Raw genomic sequence first — 19,220 nt, 5'->3', positions numbered from 1 at the left:
ACATACTATTATTATTTACATCCTGTTATACATTTGAACAACCAAATTGTATATCATCAAGCCCAAATATCTTAAACAAACCCAGGATTTGAATAAATACAGTTATACCTGACAGAAATATTGTGACCTGTATTGTCCAGCCTTGGTGAAAGGTATTTGTAGACAGTAACACTGTACAATAGAAGCTCAAGTACAGAGCAATGTCACAGTGTTGCCACTCAGGGGCAGTATTTTCAAGTTTTTCCCTTCCCAGCATCCTGAGGACTGTTTATGTAACATGTAATTGGGAATGTATTGTAATTGACACGCATGTAATTTCACGTGTGTCATCGCTGACTAAAAACAACCAACCATTAAAGGGGATTAATCTACCAATAACATTCACTATCCCAACATTAGTGAGGTAAATCTGGTGTATCTAGTGTAATGTTTAATCCTGTCTAGCCAATTTGATACTAATGATAATATATGGATGTACTTCAAAAGGTTAACCGGTACTTTAAAACTCAAATACCAAGGTCAGTGCGGTCAGGCAGATGTGGGCTTTTTGGTATTTCCTATTTACAGAATTCTTCAACCCGGAACTGTGAGAAACCACATTGAACGTTGCAGAAATCTATTGGCAGTCAAAACTGCGTCACAGGCAAAGACGCCTTTTCATTGGCTTCCATCCTCATGCAGCGTTCCCATTCGCCGCTGCTGGGAATGGCACTGAAGTGTAAAATGTTTTCAAACTAAAAAGCTTTTTTTTTTAAGTTCTTAAATTTTTTTTTTACCCTTTAAGGATTTTTTTATATAGCGGGGTCGTTGGGAAACAACAGCGCAGTCTTTAAAGGTGAAAACCTGTTAAAAAAACCACACATATTGTGTGTAACGTTACCAGTGTGTAAGTTACCCCGCTGTCTTGTCTCCTCTGCGGGATTACTTGCGGTCCTTCAGACCCGCAGGACCGAGGCCGACCCCATCGACTTGTCTTCCGCTACCATCCTACAGTCACACAGTAAGAACATACCTTTAAATCTAAAAACATTTGATCACTCTTGACGTTATCACGTTTCCCCTAAGCGAGTGGTAGCATTTTAAAGTTAGCTTGCTGCGAAACATTAGCCCAACAGTTCGAAAACGACCGTTTGTTCTTGTGTGAGGTTCAGGTACCGCCGTTGATTTGAGTGATCTTAATGTCTGTCAAGTATGCACACCGCGTTAATACTCATTGTTTCTTGAGTGCATACCGTTCCCCCCCTCCCCTCTGTCCATCCACCCACCAGTCATTCATTTCCCCTTCAGGCAGATCACGCGGATTGACTCGCTTGTCTGCATCTCACTGAGGTTAGTAAATTGACGGGATGTTTGTTGTTGTGCCAATAAGGTGAAAATTGAAGACAGGGGGCGAGGCGAAAAGAAGAACATGACCAGAGGTTGGGACTCGCAGCCAGGATTTGTGACGTGGTTTACAGTACTGGGGCAGTCTGTAAAGAAAGGCAGACACCGAAAGCAATCAAGGATCCTGCTGCTAGTTTCGCCACAGCTCCGTGTTCGTGGACGACGTCTGGCTTCTGCCCACAGAGATACTAAGTGTGGTCGTATGAATGTGTCCTTGTTTTTACGTACGTGAGGTAGACAGGACGTCTCATCCCTCCAGAGATTCAGTTGTGAATGGACGTAAGGGCTCCTGAATGAATGATCAGTTGGCTGGTTTTAAGGATACCTCATGGAAACTTTTGTATTCAGTGACACGTCGGTTTTTACTGTGAATGCTCTCTGGACTATTTAATTTGACGCGTTTCCTCTGTTTTGGATTTACCTTTTTATAATTTAACCGTATGTATTGCTGATCTGGTCGCTATTTGACAGCTGAAACATGACGCTTTATGTAGAAGGTAAGTGGTGTTGTCAAAGGGTATATTAGGACATTTGGACCATACAATGTGTTTTTTTCTACCTTTCAGGTATTTTTTAAATGTAACTATTCTTACTGCCTTCCAAGCAAGTATTGGGTTCATCCCTGCTCCATAAAGTTTAAATCTCTGATTGAAACTTTCATACTCTGATATCTGAGACTGAAGAGTAATTTTCTTTATATTAACCTTTGGATCACAACATGACCATCTTCTACCAACTTGATACTGTATCCCTTGATTGCAATGGAAATTCAGCTGTACATGAACACACCATACTGGACCTGACAAATTAAATTCAGATATTTCTGATTGATTCATAGTCCACAACTTTTATGTGGACCTTAAAAAAAGCAGTCAGGTGGTGTTCTGGTCAAAGTTATTTCAGTCCTTCAGGCTAATAAATAATTGGCTATGTGTTTTGTATTTATTTCTCTGTTCATTTCCTTCAACATGTCCTGTCGATGCTGTCTAACAAGCAGCCAACCTGCCATTGAGTTACATGTTACTGCCATGAATAGAGCATTCAGCCCTTTATGTAAACCTAATGTGCTAAAGAGAGCTGATTTTTAGTTGACGATTATTTCCTAAATTCTAAAAAAAGACTCCTGATATTGTTTTTAGGTCTTTTAGAAGAGAACGGGACCTCCGAATGATGGTTGGTTTGTTGTCAAATTAATTTCACTGCCTAGCGCACGTTTAAATCGATTTGCTCAATCAATCAACACTCCATGCAATCAACTGATAGACTCTCATTTTGATAATCAACAAATAATTTAAATGTAAAAATTGCAAATACTTGATGTATACAGCTTTCACAATCTAGGAGATTGTGATGGGCATTTGTCACTACTTCAACATGTGATCTAAATGACTTGATTAATTGATGTATTTTATCCATTAAGCAATAGATTCGTAGGTGCAGTTTATAAAATGCTGTCGTTAATCTATTGATTATGGATAATCTGGATTTACCACAAGCAGTTAGCCGGCACATGGTTTTTATTGCCCGCTATCAAAATATTGCTGTGTACGTAAATCAAAATCTTAACCAGGGATTGTGAAACGCTGGTGTACTGTAAATCCTTCTGATTTCCTTATGCTGCCGTTGTCGATCTGTGGTCCGCCCAGAAAGGTTAGTTTTTTCCTGTTGTTGTCTGTGTGCCAGAAGTGGTGACTTCTTCTGTAGTAAGGTCTCTCGATTCACCACTGTGCAAATCTGCTAACCAATGAAGAGAGTGCTGAAAGGCAGACTGAGAAGAATCTTGTGTGTAACATGTGGTTACTCTCAAGACCTCTCACACTCTCCCTCTCCTACTTTTACTCGCTAAAATATTGCAGATGCCTAGTAAGATTATAAAGAGTATGGCATGTTTGAGTCATCCAGCCTTAAAATCAGTTCTGTATCTGTGTTTTGTTTTCATAGTATGAGTTGTCTCATTTGCTGGCACTTACCTGTATGTTGCAACTGTGTTATAGTAGTTCCTGAAATGCGTCAATCTTTAGCATCAAAGAAAACCAAACAGGTTCAACAGGTTAAGTTAGTCACATTTTTGCATTGTATCTCACTCTACATCTTGATGAGGACTCTGAGATGAATGTGTTACGTTTGAAAAGTCAGTGACCTTGTTTGGCGAAACCTACTCGTGCTAGTTCATAATTAATATAATTTAGGCTTGGCATTTCTTTGTTTATAGGTGTGATTCATCTCTTTGATTATTTTCCACTGCTTAAACTGTCGGGTCTGTAAAATATCTGGAAACAGTGAAAACGTACAATCAGTATATCCTAGAGCACAAGCCGACGTCATCCAGCATCTGTCCAAAACGCAAAAATATAAAATTTACAAAAATGTTAAATAAAGCAGCAGTCTCACACTTAAGAGAGCAGAGCCATCAAATATTTAGCTTTTTTTTTTCTTCATTCGCTTAAATGATTAATCTATTTATCAAAATAGTTGCCAATAATTTTATGTTGATCCACTAATTGATTTATTGATTCATTTTTGCTGCTGGAGATTCAGTTGTCTGTACTGTTATGGTTGGGGTACTCTTGATTTTTCTACCTTGTGTGAATTAAAATCAGTCTTATTTTAGAAATATAGAACAATATCAGTCGACTTGCAGTAATCTAACATAGAACAATTCTCTTTATAGCTTTAATTAATGGCAGTCAAGGCTAAAACTGATGGTTTGAGTTAATAAAATGAGGCAGGCACAGGTAAGAATCATTGTCAGGATCCAGAATAAATTAGGATTCGGCTATGTTGCAGCAGTGTAAAACCTTGCCCCCCCATCTTCCACTATCTCGCCTGTCCAGGTCTGAGTAAAGGAGAGGCCAGAGGTGGGATGGCTGAGTTCCAGGAAATGATGCGGCAGCAGCTGGAGAGCTCCATGCACACCGAACTGGAGAAACTGCTGGACACAACCACAGGCGCAGAGAGAGAGGTACAGTCATACACTCTCTGTGTCTCCCTCCCTCTCTTTCTCTCCAACCATCTGGTTGTGATTTAGAGGATGGTCGGTTCACACACGAACACTGGGAAAACACAAAAGTGACACATACTGTTGCACGGTGCCAATGAGGGTTTTACATGCTTACAGACGCACACACATGCATAAAGTATACGTCATAAAGTTGCAGTAGGCGAGGTTTTTAAGCCTAAATTGTAATATTATGCCTTATTAGGGATGTCCAGCCCAACTGAGACCCTGTAGACTAGTGTTAGGCCAAAACAAATTCTGGAGTTGGGAGTGGAAACTTCTCAGCCCAAAGCTGCAAATTAATCAAAACCAAAGCTGTCTGCCTAAATAGCAGAAGGAAAACTAAACTTAACCTTCATTTTATCTGTTTCTTTGAGTTTCCTTTGGTTTAAAACAATAATTGACCTTGAGAGCAGTCACTAGAAATTGTTTCACAAAACACACGCACGTACGAACACACAGGGTTTGGCCGGTGCCTCTTTCAGATATTAACCAGGCCCTCTCAGACTACCAGCAGTCACAAAACATGGAGTGATCCACGTAGACATAAGGTCAGAGGGGACAATAATTCACATACGGGCGTGCCCGGCACTTCATACGCACTTTTACTCAGGTGTGTTCACAGAAGAAGCTTTTGTACTTACGCAAGAAAAGAAGCCATGTGCACATACACAGCTGTACACACTGAAGTGGGAAGGTCTCAAGTGTAAATAGATATAAATGTGAATCTGAAGCAGGACGTTGAAAGAGTATTTACATGGTTATTTGAAGAGATGAAACAGTACAAACGTTTCATATCACGATTATAATGACCCAAATAATCACGGTAATCAGTATTATCGCGGTATTGTTAAAATGTGCTGAAGATGTTCAGAAAGTACTGATACACACACACACACACACATTGAAACCATTTCACCCAGTTTTATATTGAAAACCACAAATAAAATTAGCAGCACTGTGCATAAACTTTGAAATAATAACATAGTCAATAACTTATTTTAAACATAAGTACTGTATAAAATGTGCATTAACAATAAAGATGTTTGAAGTAATTGCAATGAGCCCAACATAAGTATAGTAGCATTTCTCCTAAAATATATTTTTGGGGTCTTTTGTACCTTTTTATATAGATATAGGAAAGATGAGAGACAGGAAACGTGGGAGAGAGAAAGGGGACGACATGCAGCAAAGGGCAGTGGGTCGGACTCAGTCTTTCTACATGGGGCGTGTGCTCTATTGATGAGCTAAGCGGCGCCCCTTGTTGGAACACTTTTACAACCAATTTGACGACTGCCAGGCTTCAAATGAACGGAATATGTAAACTACATAACGTGTTATCATGTGCAGTGGGCGAACAGAGTCTTCAGACACACGACTCCTACAGCAGCAGAACAACATCTAATGTTTTTACAAGAGTAGGTAACACTGAGAGCTTCAGTTGACAAGCTGTCAGACAGACAAACCAACATATGTTTGCTTATTCTGAAGTACACACAGCATGCATTGAGCTAAAAGTTAACTTACCCTGCATTCATTATAAAGTGATTTTCTTCAATCAAGTTACAAAGCAAGATACGACCACGCTTCAGGCTTCAGACAGGCTGGGAAAAAAAGCGCTGTCATTGCCAAATGTCTGTCAGGAAGCTCTTACATCACATCCTTGTACACATACTTTAGTTACATCTTGTTTAAAACCTACATTAAGTACATATACATTAAATGCATATCAATGTGTATCATGTAGTGTAGAGATAAAATAAAGTGCAAAGATTTTATTGCATAGTGAACAGTATTGCATAAACACTCAACACTCAACACCAGTCCTCTGAAATGATTTTTTTCCCCAAGTGAACTAGATAGATCTGTAGTTATTGATTGCATCTTTATAATGAAATATACAAGATGATATGTAGGAGAGATTATTCAGCAGCATCACACACTTGCTTAGCGCTTCCGTTTCATTGTGTAATTTCTCACTCTGCAGTGACTGCTTCAGCGAGCAGAGGTTTCACATCATGTCTCTCTGTGTGATTCCTGATCATCAAACACACATTTTACATTTGAGGCTTTCAGCTGGATTTTGTTTTTGATTCTTTTTGACTTTTCACAAGTGCAGCAAAGTTATAAAGTACAGGAAAAGGAAGACAAAATAAAAGAAGTTAGATTTTTCCTGATTGAACACCACAGTGGGAAACACTCAAAAATGTTATTAATTTATCCTACATTTTTGAAAGAAGTGGGTTTCAGAGTTCACTGTGTAAGCTGTGCAGCTTTTCTAGCAGTTTGTTCAACCGTCCTAGATTAGAGGAGATAATTAGTGCACTTTGAGAAGCAATTAGTAGGGTTTTTATCTTTCTGGTCAAGTGAATTTGGACTATGACTGGACAGAGCTAAATTAGTGACTTGGCAAATCTCAGCCTAAATAAAGGTTTAAATAAAATCCTTGTCTATTTCAGGTGTCCAGGAAAGACTTTGAGGGCTTCAAGAATCTTTTCCACAGATTTCTGCAGGTGAAGGGGCCATCGGTAGAATGGATAAAGATCCAGAGACCACCAGAAGACTCGGTAAGTCTAGTTAGTGGTATGCTTGTATCTTTGTGAATGAGAACTTTACAGTGAGAGAGAAAATGAAAACACTGGATTTATATCACTTCAAATAAAAGGACTTGTCATTGTCTGCAAATACCACTTCATGTTTCTGCATCAGACAAGTGACTATTGTAAAATATCCACATTCTCTTATATTGTCAGTACAAAATACAAATTAACCTCTAACCAATGTGTATGTTGCTACAGAAACAGGTTAGACGATGAAATCAATTCTGGACTTCTCAGTGTGCCGACCATTTTATCCTCAAAGATTTTTAAAATTTTATTTAACCCATATTTAACCAGGTAAGACCAGCTACCTCTTCTAAAAGGGTGACCTGGCCAAGACAGCAGCATAAAAAAGCTTACAGACGACAACAATGGCCACAACAAACATAAAAGATATACATTTACATATCGATAATAATACTAGATTTAAAACACCTACGAATAGTGACAAGTACCATCTGATTCATTCATCGTTGCACTTATAAGAACTTTAAAATCTGACATAGAGAACAATTCTCTATCATATGATGAACAGCAGAATGACACTGCAATGTGCGCTTGAATGTTTTTGATTGGTCGACGCAGTGTGTTTTGCTAGATGAGTTGTGTCTGCTTAAATATTTTTGTGGGATTACCCACAATGAACCCATTGTGTCTGAACTCACATTGTAGTGAATGTGGAAGCTCATTATGTTACTTTTAGAGCCAAAGAGAATCACAACCTGCTCCATGTAAGACTTCAACATCGCTCAATGAATGTACAAAAGTAAATAATTTTAAATGTACAAAATTTACTATCATGACACCTTGTCGTTGGTGGTTTCAGATGAGTTGCACCGAGCAGGTTTAAAATTGTAAATGAAAGCAACAATATGCAGCTCTATTTCACCTTGGGTCAGTGGTATATTTCTAGTCTTAAGCTCAAATGATCAAACTCCAGCAACGGTCGCTCATCGTGATGAGCTGTCATTAAAAAGCGCACAGCTCCAAGCTGAAACTGAATCATCAGAAGCATCAAACAAGATGATTTCAAACACTGTTCAGTTTTAAAAATGATGAAATGATGCTCATCCATACATTAGAACTTTATGCAACATTTTGTACCTCTGTTCTTCATTTTCTTTCCACTGTGGATGTTGCGACACTTCATATATAGCACTCAGCATACATCTGGCTGCACCCACTGCAATAAACATGATTACGGTACTTGTATAATATAAATTGTTAAGATTTAAAACGGACAACAGTAATATTCTATTTATTTAATAATGTTTAAATCATAAATAGGTGTGTAAAACGCAGTATACCTATTGAAAAAAACAAGTTACAAAAGGGCTGGAGTTTGCAGAGGGAAATATGTCCCATAACTATTGTAAATGGAAAATGCCCCTCCTTTTATGACCCATTTCCATGACCTGAAAAGATGCCTCACTGATAAGCTCAGCTGACATCAAAGTCAACAGATTTATAGTGTTAGTATAGTCGTTTATAACTTCCACTCCCACTTTTAACCATCTCAGATTTTGCTCTCTTTGTATGTTAGAGTTTGAATAGTACTAGCCCAGAAATTCCTGGCTGAATGTCATGTGGAGTTATTAGAACATTGGTTTCACCTTAGGCTTACCTTTTTGTTTGAGAGGCTTAGCCAAATACAGCAGGTGAATAGTTTCAGGTTCCTGGGAATCAGCATCACACACACATCACAGAACCTCACATGGTCATCTCACTTCTTCACGCTGGTGAAGAAAGCTCAGAAACGACTTTATATCTCGAGGAAGCTTAAGCTTAAGCTTAATATGCCGTTTTTCCATTACCAGTACCAGCTCAACTCGCCTTGCCTCGCCTCGACTGTACTCTACTCGACTAGGTTTGGCTATCCTCCGTTTTCCATTGCAGATAATACCCCTCGATGTAGATGGTCGTCATAGCAACACCACACACAACTGCTGCGACATAATTTTCAATGCGACACACACACCAGCGACCCACATACAGCTGTCTCTTGATTTAAGTTAAAACGTTTCAACATTACTCAGAATGTAAAGACCGATAAGCGGTATGAAAACCTTACAGGTGTGTTTTCCTCTGCCGTTGTGGCTGCAGTGGTCTGTGTGACGGTGGGACCAGAGGGCTCTGTGAACAGGCTTCGCCCGCTTCCACTTGCGGAGCTCCTCAACTCCGAAAACTAAAGCACATTTTTTTCACCATCTACACAGATGATTTCTCACCTCAAAACTTCTCAGAAGTGGATTTAGTGGTGCCTCATCTCGCTTGAAACCTCGACGGAGGTGATACAAAAAAAAGTACCTGGAAACAGGTACAACTTTTCCACAGTGGAAAACCAAAAAAAGGCGAGTAGAACCGAGGCGAGTCGAGCTGGTACCATGCAGTGGAAATGGGGCTATAGAAACCATCCTGACTGGAAACATCACCAACTGGCATGGGATGTGCACGGCCCGGGACCGGAGGGCTCTGCAGCAGGTGATTAAAACTGCTCAGAAGATCATTGGTACCTATCTCCCGAGCATCAGTGATATCGGTGAGGTGAGGTGCCTACGCAGAGCCCAAAGGATACTAAAGGACAGTACCCACCCAGCCACAGCCTGTTCACCCCGCTGCCTTCTGGGAAGAGATATAGAAGTTTCTGCTGCCGCACCACCAGATTGCTCACAGAGCAGCCCCCCCCCCCCCATACGACCAGACTCTCTAATTCATCATCAGCACTGCTCCATTGGTTATAGTTTTTTTTCTGTTTACCTTTTTTATAATTGATTCTGTATTATTATATATATTGTCTGCTATGTAGCAGAAGGGGGGTTATAAAACACAATTTCACTCTAACTTTCACTAAACCTACCTACCTACCTAAATACAAAATTTTTAAGAAACTTGAAATTACAGACCTAGCTAGCAAACTAGCGATGGGATTTGGATGCGGACAACAATACAAATCATGAATCAGCATATTCTGTAAGGGTAGTAAGGTCAACATAACTTTCATTTTGCATTTTCACCAACATATGTGGAGCTAGCTACCTAGATAGACCAGTCATAAACAGAAAACGAAACATAACCAAGGTTGCGGAGTAGACAGGATAAAAGAGATTGCCGTGTTGTATGGTTCAACAACACATAAAAAACTTCAGGACAGATTGCACAGCACACACACAGTTGGGTTATATTGGGTGGGCTGAATATGGCCTAAATCTGCCTACGGTTCTTACCACTTAACACTTGGATTAAGTGATGTGTGTAACTTCCTTCAGGGTGCTGCAGTTAGTTACAGTACACTTCCCCCTTCCCATCTTAAAACACACACCCCTTCTTCACTGGTTTTATCTGTTCCTCAGTGGACACCTAAATCTCACACCTCCACTGTTACAGCACTTTCTTGAAAGGGGTCAGTTGCATAATAGATGGAACCATGTGTCGATTGTCCCTCACGTCCTATTTATTTCATCCCACTGCCATGTGGAGTATTGCTGGAGCAGACAAAGTATTAGCAAGTCATAAACGGTACTCTTCGATGGCAAGAGCTCAAAAGTAATACCGACAAGAGAGCATCTTATGAGGCACAGTAGAATAAGCTACAGTTCCATCAGCATTTCATGTTCAGAGCCACAGAGAGATTGTTTACAGTACAATAAATTCAGGTTAATTTGGGTCAAAGGCAGATTATTAAGGCTTTGATGAGACGTTAATTGTGGAACAGTGATCGCTACTCGGTGTTCAGAAGGTGATACCAATGTTTTGTATGTGTATCACCTCGCAATGAAGTGCTGCACCCAGTCTGAGGCCCCATCCACACTACTGCGTTTTTGAATTAAAACGGAGACCTTTTGCTACGTTTGCACCCTCCCGTCCAGACTACAACGATGAAAACGAAGACCTAAAACTGAGAAGTTTGGAAATGCTGCCGACCCCGTTTTGCGTTTCAAAACTCCAGAGGGTGTTTTAGTGAAGACGGGCCAAAAAGGAGGACTTTAGAAACGATGATGCAGCCGCTCACGCTCGGCTCTCTGATTGGGTCTTGCAAAGCTGAAACACAATGCTGCTGACTGTTTTTTATGACATCATATTTTCATTAAAAAATTCTGTACCGTGCAAATAACACTCATCTGCCTACACTTATGCTGTGCATGTCACCGTTTACTTTGCAACAACTCCCAGTCTGTTTTCTGACGCCACACTCCCGTGTTACATTCAGTAACAGTCCCAGCTCGTTATTGATCCATGCAACAAAAATGTTTACACTGGCACGTGCAGTGTAAACATGAAGCAGGGTCCTAGCTGTGCGTTTTCAGTCGTTTTAATGTAGACTGAGATCAACTCCAAAACGCAGCGGAAACACTGGTGTGGACAGAGATCGTATTTGTTTTAATTCTCCGTTTGTAAACTAAAATGGAATAGTGTGGATGGGGCCTAAGAAGGGATTCCCTCGGAGAACAAGCTGCAGCTAAAAAACCTTGCCTATGACCATCTAAAGTTTGGGAGTTTTTTAGAGGGAGATTCAACACCATGGTGCTCTGCAAGGCCTGCAAAGTGGAAATGGTTTATCACAGCAGCACAACTGCTGTGCACAATCACTTTAAAAAACACAAACACTCATGTATGTTTCCTACACTGAAAAGTAATCTGTCTTTTAAATGCCCCACTTAAATGTCTTTACTTACAGTAGCCCTCTATAGACTGTACACTGACTATTCACCATCCACAACAACCCACAGGAGTCTTGAGTTTCCTTTTGATGGCGCTGTGGGTCGGTCACTTACAAAGTCGATCACAGTGCCAAGTCATCAGTGTTTTTCTGAGTCAGTTGTGCAGGGTCTCCTTGTTCTCTTTCACTGAAACAGGACATTTTGTAGGTCTTCCTTAGTTTTCAGGCACAAGGGATGCTTTCAGTGCTCCCTTCAGTTTCACTGGAACACTGGGTTTCCATGTTTTGTGTGAACTTGAAAGAACAAGATTCAATGGTTTTAACGGAGTAAAAAAAGTTCTAACTTGTCTGTATTGTTTTGATCTCAAGGGAGGATCTTTTTAAGTCTGAACACAGTGTTTTGTGTCAGTCAAAATGTTGAGCAGTTAGACGCAGTGCACAAGAGTAGCCAGAGTGTTGGTTTTCAGGCTACATTTCAAACAGTGAAAGTTCTTCTTTTTCTTCTACAGTGACGTTTACTTAAAAATATCAGCGTGTATATGATGTTAATTAAATGTTTTTCAAATTACTTATTTGGAAGAAAAATCTACAGAGACACAAAGTCAAAGAAGTATAAATCAGACCGTGTATTTTTATTTTTTTTAATTCACTGTAAATCAGTCCTTGATCCTTCTTTACTGTCCTAATGGATTTCTTTTTTTATTTTTATTTTGCTTTGATGGTAGAAAGTATGACTCACAAGATATCTGGAAACACTGCAGCTGTGAATTGTTAAGGGCTAAAATCAGATTACACACTGAGTAAATAAGATCATGTTATAGTAAAGAATAAAAGTCTCAAAGTTTGCATTTCAGCTATAATAGGGTTCCTGATGCTAAAAATTTGTAGGTTGATGGATTAAGAAAGATGGACATCATCCAGTTAACATCATCGCATAATTAATCAAAGCCCACTGCATTGAAGCATTATCTTAAAAGTACAAAACATACTCATTGGAAAAATTGTGCACAAAGGTTGGTAAAAACGTAATGTGTTTAGTAATTTAAAATAGGTCCACACATAAGTCTGGCTGCCATAGCTGTATTGATTGATCCATTTATTATCAACTTATTAAGCATTTACTAATGGGTTACCCACATTTATAGCAGCAGTTTGTCTAAATGGCTTATAACTGGTCTATAAAGTATTTGTAAATGTATTGGCCATTAATATAGTTGTTGGTTATAGCAACTAATGAACCCTGTTATAAGAGCGTGTAATGGGCCTTTCAGACAGACTGCGATGGCTGCACTGCTGCGCTGTTAAACCCATAATTTTCAATAGTTGAACTTTTGCGCCAAGCCCCACAGTCAGTGCAGTGCAAATCACTTCCTATCTGAAAGGGCCATTAGAAAGTTAGAGTGTCAGAAAGTCGTGTTGACTGCTGCACTCATATTTGTCGAGCTCCTGACTAGTGGTGCTGGTACTGGTTAATTTATGCTGTTGCATTCGATGTAAATAGCTATGACGACGTAGCTGTAGCCTGACATGCACCTCCTCAAAAATGTAACTACATGTCGAGGCGACACGGACCGTAAGCACTATGATTGGTCGGCTGGGTAGCCTCGCAATGCCTCCGAGCTGACCGGAATTGTCCCGTGCTTTGTAGCAACTTTTTCTAGCGGCCAAAACAGCGACGGATCAGTATATTTGACCGTTACAACCCGAGCGAAATGACTCGTTTCACTTTCAGAATGTGATCCATTCGGTCGATAACATTTGAAAAGGCTACACCAGCCACACAAATACAATTTTGCCCCCATTCACATTAGCGGAGCGCTAAACCAGAAGTTAGCCTGCTCGGCCGGCAAAAGTCAACACAGTGGACACTGTAGCGCTACCGCCGACTAGCGTTTGGGGGTGTAATTGCAGACTGACAGATACACCAACGCACAAGTTCAAATGCCTGGCTACGTGCGTAGCCTATGGCGTAGCTATGCACATAGACCCTACATAGGAGGATAAATCAAGCTTTAGGGCCGTTGTCGCAGAAACCGGGGGAGGGGTGTACTATTCTGAGAAAAACGCAGTTTTTACCAAAAAACAAAACTGATTTACAAGAAAATAAATTGAATTAAAGTAAGACATTTACATTCAGTTGTGCAGATGTTACTTGAAGCTCTGTACTGTATTTAAAAAATGCAGATGTCACACACAAGCTACTTTCACCGACATTTATAAATGACTAACATGTGACACATACTTTCAAGTAGCTTTATTGTGGTTCCTCATATCTGCCTAACTGTCTAAAAGCTTCACCTCTTCTCTTATGTCTGCACTAACTCTTGTCATTTATCATTAATGGCTGAAAATAATTTTTCTCATACATTTACAACTTTAATCTCGGAAGTCTTGGAAAGAGTTTCCCCCCCCCAAAATGTTACACCCTCTTTCAGCTCTAATTTATTTATTTTTATCTACAATGGCCCTAATATGCATAAATAGTTGTAAAAACTACAACCATGATATATTAAAGCATTAAACCATAATAGAAGTAAACAGAATCCTGGGCCAGTACACTAAGGTGTACTCAAAGAAGGAAACCTGTACATCATGATTCCCAATTACCTGCTCGCCAACTAAAACAAGATTTGTTCCCCTGCCTCCTGTTGGGAAATGTAACCTCTATTCTTTTCAAAGAAATTTCACAGTAATAGCTGATTTCATGCCAAGGATGTTGCAATGTTGCATTTGGTGCATGTTTACTCCTGTCTCACTCAGTACACACAAAACCGGATCAGTCTTTTCCTCAGCAAGTGAGGAGTTACTGCATCACTCCCCAATTCTGAGCCGCCTCATTTATTTATACGAAGCTGGAGAGAGAGAGAAGGAGAAGATAAAAGATGGAGAGAGGAGAGGGAAAAGATGAAGAAACCGTGAAAAGAGGAGGCTTTACAGTGAAAGTGAGTTACATAAAGGGAGACGGAGGCAGAGAGAAGATCAGAGCTTTGCTGAGGAAAGTTGCAAGACAAGTATTGAAAGAGGGAACATTAATTGAACTAGAATACAGACAGTGACACACCGTAATGAGACAGAGAAACAGACGGGAAAAGGAGAAACTAAACTAAACTTATTTTTTTTAACAACCACTGTCAAAGACTGCTACTGGATTCAAAATCTCAAAATAAGTATTCATAGGCTTTTCGTCTGTTAAGCCAGTTTTGATACCGATTGCCTGTTCACTACTGCGACTAGTGGAGATGACAAGCTGACATGCGGAAGCAATAATTAATTAATATATTCAAGTTTTTCAAGTTGTGCATATGAATGAAATGAAAGAAGAGTGATGAAGTAGATTTAAGCCATTTACGAAAATGTTTTTACCAGAAACAACACATGTAGAAAAACGCATACAGTCATCACATGGCGTGGTGCGGTAAAACTACAATTCAGCACTGAGATCCGTCAGCCACCAGTCAAAGATAATATTACTTTTTTTTACTTGAGATTCCAATAAACAGTGTGAGAATTGAAGCTTTGTTTTTAATTGTAGCTGTAGGGCTGCAATTTAACTGTAATTTGACATATTAAGATGAACTTCAATATGATTTTGTATGCAACAGTTTTGTTTCTTGGTAGTAAGTGTTATTTTCCAATTGCTTATGCCTAAAGTATAGAAAATGGCTATTATTACCTACTAACTTTGCTTTTGTGACCAGGACAGTAATATTTTGAAATGTACCTATTTCCAATGCGAAAATGGGTGAATTTGTGGTTTATCATAAACATAAAGCCAGAAAAAAACAACATATGAATCCTAATTAACATGTATTTATAAATGTATTGCAACAGTAGCTGGTTGCAAAAGTAGCACCAGCCAAATGCTGGTAAAATATGCAAAGCTTGTTGATTTACTTCACTCACCAGCCAAAGAAACAATAATAATGTAGTGTGTGGCTCCTCCTTGTAAAAACGTGGGCTAGAATATCTGACTCCGCCCACAGAGCCACAAAGTCTTGCCCACATCTTGCATCTGCCAATGTTGTTGCACTTTAGAGAGTTTGTTGAAGTGATGAGCTCTTGCTAGCATGCTGACTCTAAGATGTGATGTTGCGTGCGTGCGCACAGTAGCTGCTGAGCCCTGCCCTCGCTGAAAGACTGACAAAGAGTGCAGAGAAGAGAAGCAGCACCCATAAATGACACCAGAACTGAGCAGCATAGCTTTTGTGTTTGTTTGGCGTGAGTGCTGTGGAGAAGAAAACGCTTAAAATGGTAGGATACACAGACTTTTATAAATTCCATTTACATTTTGGCCGATTCCACCTTTTAAAGGAGATTCCTTTTTTTATTGTCATATTCCGCGATTCTGTTTGTGTTTTGTGAATCTCAGAAATCATATGTCCCTACTTACCTATAATATCGCTGTCAGGCAGGTCTTGTGGCTCAGCTAATATTATTGTAGTGTTGACATATCACACAGTGTAGTAACGTATGATGTCCGTGGAGCCGGAGGTACCAGTGAGTATCGAACTGACAGTAGTTGCATTTATGTAATTATCTTAAGAATGACATGAATGTTCTGCTTCCACCCAATTTAATAGTAGAGCAGGAAATAGCATCATAGTGGGTAATTTAGGTGGGTGTGTATGACTAATTAAAGTTATAATTTTGCTCTGACTCACATCACTGGATTTACCTGCTTTGTAGGTAACAATTTTTCCATTCTGTTAAAAACACATCTGCATTCAGGGAAGTGTGGTCACGGGAGGTCAATTTATGATAATTTGACTGATGTTCTGTTTGTTTTTTGTTTTTTTCCAACTTGAATTTTTAGATTTGAATTCGACCAATCGAATCTGAGCAATCTGAATCAACTTTTTTCTTTATTATTCTGAAACTTGAAATTTTGTCAAATTTTTGAAAAGTGAAAAAAACATTGAAATTCAGCTTTTGAAATTGCAAATCAAGACATTTCATATTTTAATTTTGAAGAGGTGAATTCAGAAAAAATACATTCACATACATTGGTTTTTAAAGTAAATCATATTTCAACAATATGAATATGAATACTTTTGCCTCTTATTTGTTTCCATATATTTGAATCTGTTTCAGGTTTGAGAGAAACTGACATCACTGTGTATTTGAGTCAAGGCCTTCAGATAAAATCCAGATGTAACAGACTAGACAAATGTGAGTTCTCAGACTGCAGATACCGAAATGTTTTCAAGCTGTTGGGCCCTGAACCAGATGGAAAGAGATGAAATGTGGAGATTTCTCATTCAACTATTACAGATCAATGAAATTATCTGTGAAGTCTAGTCCTACAACTGACCATTATTTTCATTTTTGATTAATATGTCTATTATTTTCATGATTAATTGATTTGTGCACATCAGAAAACAATGAAAAATACTGATCACACCACAAGGTGAACATCTTGACTTGATGTCTTGTTTTGTCTAACTAACAGACTAAAAAAATATCGAATTTACCACCAGTACATCACCTGCCCAACTAGGAAAAATAATACTCTAGATTTGTGTTTATAGTTCTGTAAAAGGAGCATAAAACCACAGACCACAGCACCATCTATCTCACCCCAGTGTGTACATACTGTAGGCCAACACTTTAGAGGGACATGGTGAAGACAAGAGAAGGTCTGGAGTGAAGATGTTGTTTTTAAAATACAAGGATGCTTTGTTTACAAATTGGTCTTTGTTTCAGGACACCATAAAGGTGAATATCAGGCCGTAGATTTAAAGTACAATAGGAGAAAAAGCTCCTTTGGTCCCTGTGCAAAAAACCCCACATAATCTGCACATATATCTTTTTAGACATTATTTCATGTTTGTAGTGTGTTCTGTATATTGTAATTTGTTCTTCCTGTTTTTATACTGTTGTTACTGTAGTTTTTGTAACTTGTACGTCTTGTACCCCTGACAGCAAGTCAAGTTTCCCACTTGGGATAATAAAATTACTGAACTGAGACCCCATACCTCAAATCATTACATTTATTACTGAAGACTTGGTTTAACCCCTTGACGCCTGAATGTATTTACAATCAAATAATAAAAAAAATTGCTTTCAAGCTGATGTTAAATTAAGTGGAGATTGTTCATTTGTCCAAAGTACAACAACAGAACAAAGTATAAAAATATAAATTCAGGTATGCTGTAGGTATGATGGAAATTAGGGACAACAGGCATAAACGAGAAACCAGTGCTTGCAAAAGGTCCCTAGGTACATATAGAATATGCACAAACAGGTATTGGGGAATACATGCACTATCTCGTTGTTAAGGGGTTATGGTTAGGATTAGGCAAGTAGTGGTTAGTCTCCAGGAAATTAATGCCCGTCAATGTAGTGGTCCTTTGAAGTGATGGAAATATGACTCTGTGTGTGTGTGTGTGTGTGTGTGTGTGTGGTTTGTAATAGAAGAGATAAGGTACAGACAATTTCCTGCATTGTTGTGATGGTGTGCCGCCTTCTATCTTTATATCTTTAGACAGAGACAGTGGTGGGTGTTTACTCTTGAAGAAAAAGATTTTAATGAGTAAGAAAATGTAAAAATACACCAGTCTCACCCAGTCTCCGCTTTAGTATAATCTATATGGAATAGGGCTGGACGATTTCACCTAAAATCACAATTAATTGAACATTTCACCTTGATTACGATTATTGAATCATTATTCTGTTTTTGAATGTTGTTATTTGTTGTTTTTTTTGCCCTCCATATTTCAGTGACAAGGTTTGAACTGTAAATATGCTCAACTATTAAAGCTTGGGTTTATTTATTAACAGATTTCAGAAATCCGTTAGGCTATCTAAATATTAATTAATAAGGTAATATTGACGTGCACATGACAGAGTTGGTGCATCGCCGCTATGGAACAATGCGGAACAAATGATTTTCTCCCACACACTGTATAAGCATGTTAAAACACGCTTTGTTAGCTTCCTCTCCTCATTCATCAAAGGGCATCTACGTGACAGGTGCTGTTATAAGAGCAGCAGAGTTGGATCTTTTCACGGAGTCACGTTACTGAACCCGCAGTAGGATGTTTTACATGAACACACACACACACAACATTACCAGGATTAAATAACCAACATGGGAAAATTACATCGGTTAGAGGCTCTGAATTTCGGTTTTGATTACTTTTCAATTAATCGTCCAGCCCTAATTATGGAACCAACTCATAATGAGGATGTTTGTATTTTCTTCTTTTTTTAAGGAAGATGAGCAGTTTTCATCATTCTCATCAGATATCTATCCATAAGTCTGTTGTTGTATGTCTTACCAGGTATACAATAATATAACAAAAAAAGCTCCACAAAGTTAAAATTCATCCAGTGGGTTGAAAGATTAAATGTCCTTTTGAAGTTTATTCCATTTACAGTATATGGTGCAAATTACTAAAAGGCAATCCTCCCAGGTTCAGTGTTTACTTCTGGGGAATCAAGAGTTTGCCAGTCCTGGGATTTTGTTCAGTGAATGATAGTTTGAGTAGAGAGATGAGACTTCTCTCAGACCAGATTCCAAGATATTAACAGTATCTCACAAAAGTGAGGACACCCCTCACATTTTTGTTAATATTTGATT

The 19,220-nt window shown here is 38.9% G+C and overlaps 1 protein-coding gene across 5 annotated transcripts in view; it reads left to right on the top strand.

Moving 5' to 3' along the window:
• The first annotated feature begins 676 nt into the window (after positions 1 to 676).
• ugp2b (UDP-glucose pyrophosphorylase 2b) overlaps positions 677 to 19,220 on the top strand; it is a 41,641-nt gene continuing 23,097 nt past the window's right edge. The window contains exons 1-3 of one of the 5 annotated variants that reach the window (XM_038737118.1): positions 677 to 1,000; positions 4,218 to 4,345; positions 6,841 to 6,948. In XM_038737118.1, the coding sequence (XP_038593046.1) occupies positions 4,247 to 4,345; positions 6,841 to 6,948 (207 nt within the window). In that variant the 5' untranslated portion in view covers positions 677 to 1,000; positions 4,218 to 4,246. Of the gene's footprint in view, positions 1,001 to 1,091; positions 1,330 to 1,357; positions 1,881 to 2,521; positions 2,557 to 4,217; positions 4,346 to 6,840; positions 6,949 to 19,220 lie in introns of those variants that run through there. The other 4 variants (XM_038737121.1, XM_038737119.1, XM_038737117.1 and 1 more) reach the window with 4 other exon arrangements.

The sequence above is a fragment of the Micropterus salmoides genome, unplaced genomic scaffold (genome assembly GCF_014851395.1).
Source record: "Micropterus salmoides isolate LMB-PRFRI ecotype aquatic unplaced genomic scaffold, ASM1485139v1 Ms_hic_scaffold_22, whole genome shotgun sequence".
Classification (NCBI taxonomy): domain Eukaryota; kingdom Metazoa; phylum Chordata; class Actinopteri; order Centrarchiformes; family Centrarchidae; genus Micropterus; species Micropterus salmoides.
The sequence above is the reverse complement of the archived record's forward strand: the minus strand, read 5'-3'. Positions and strand labels throughout refer to the sequence as shown.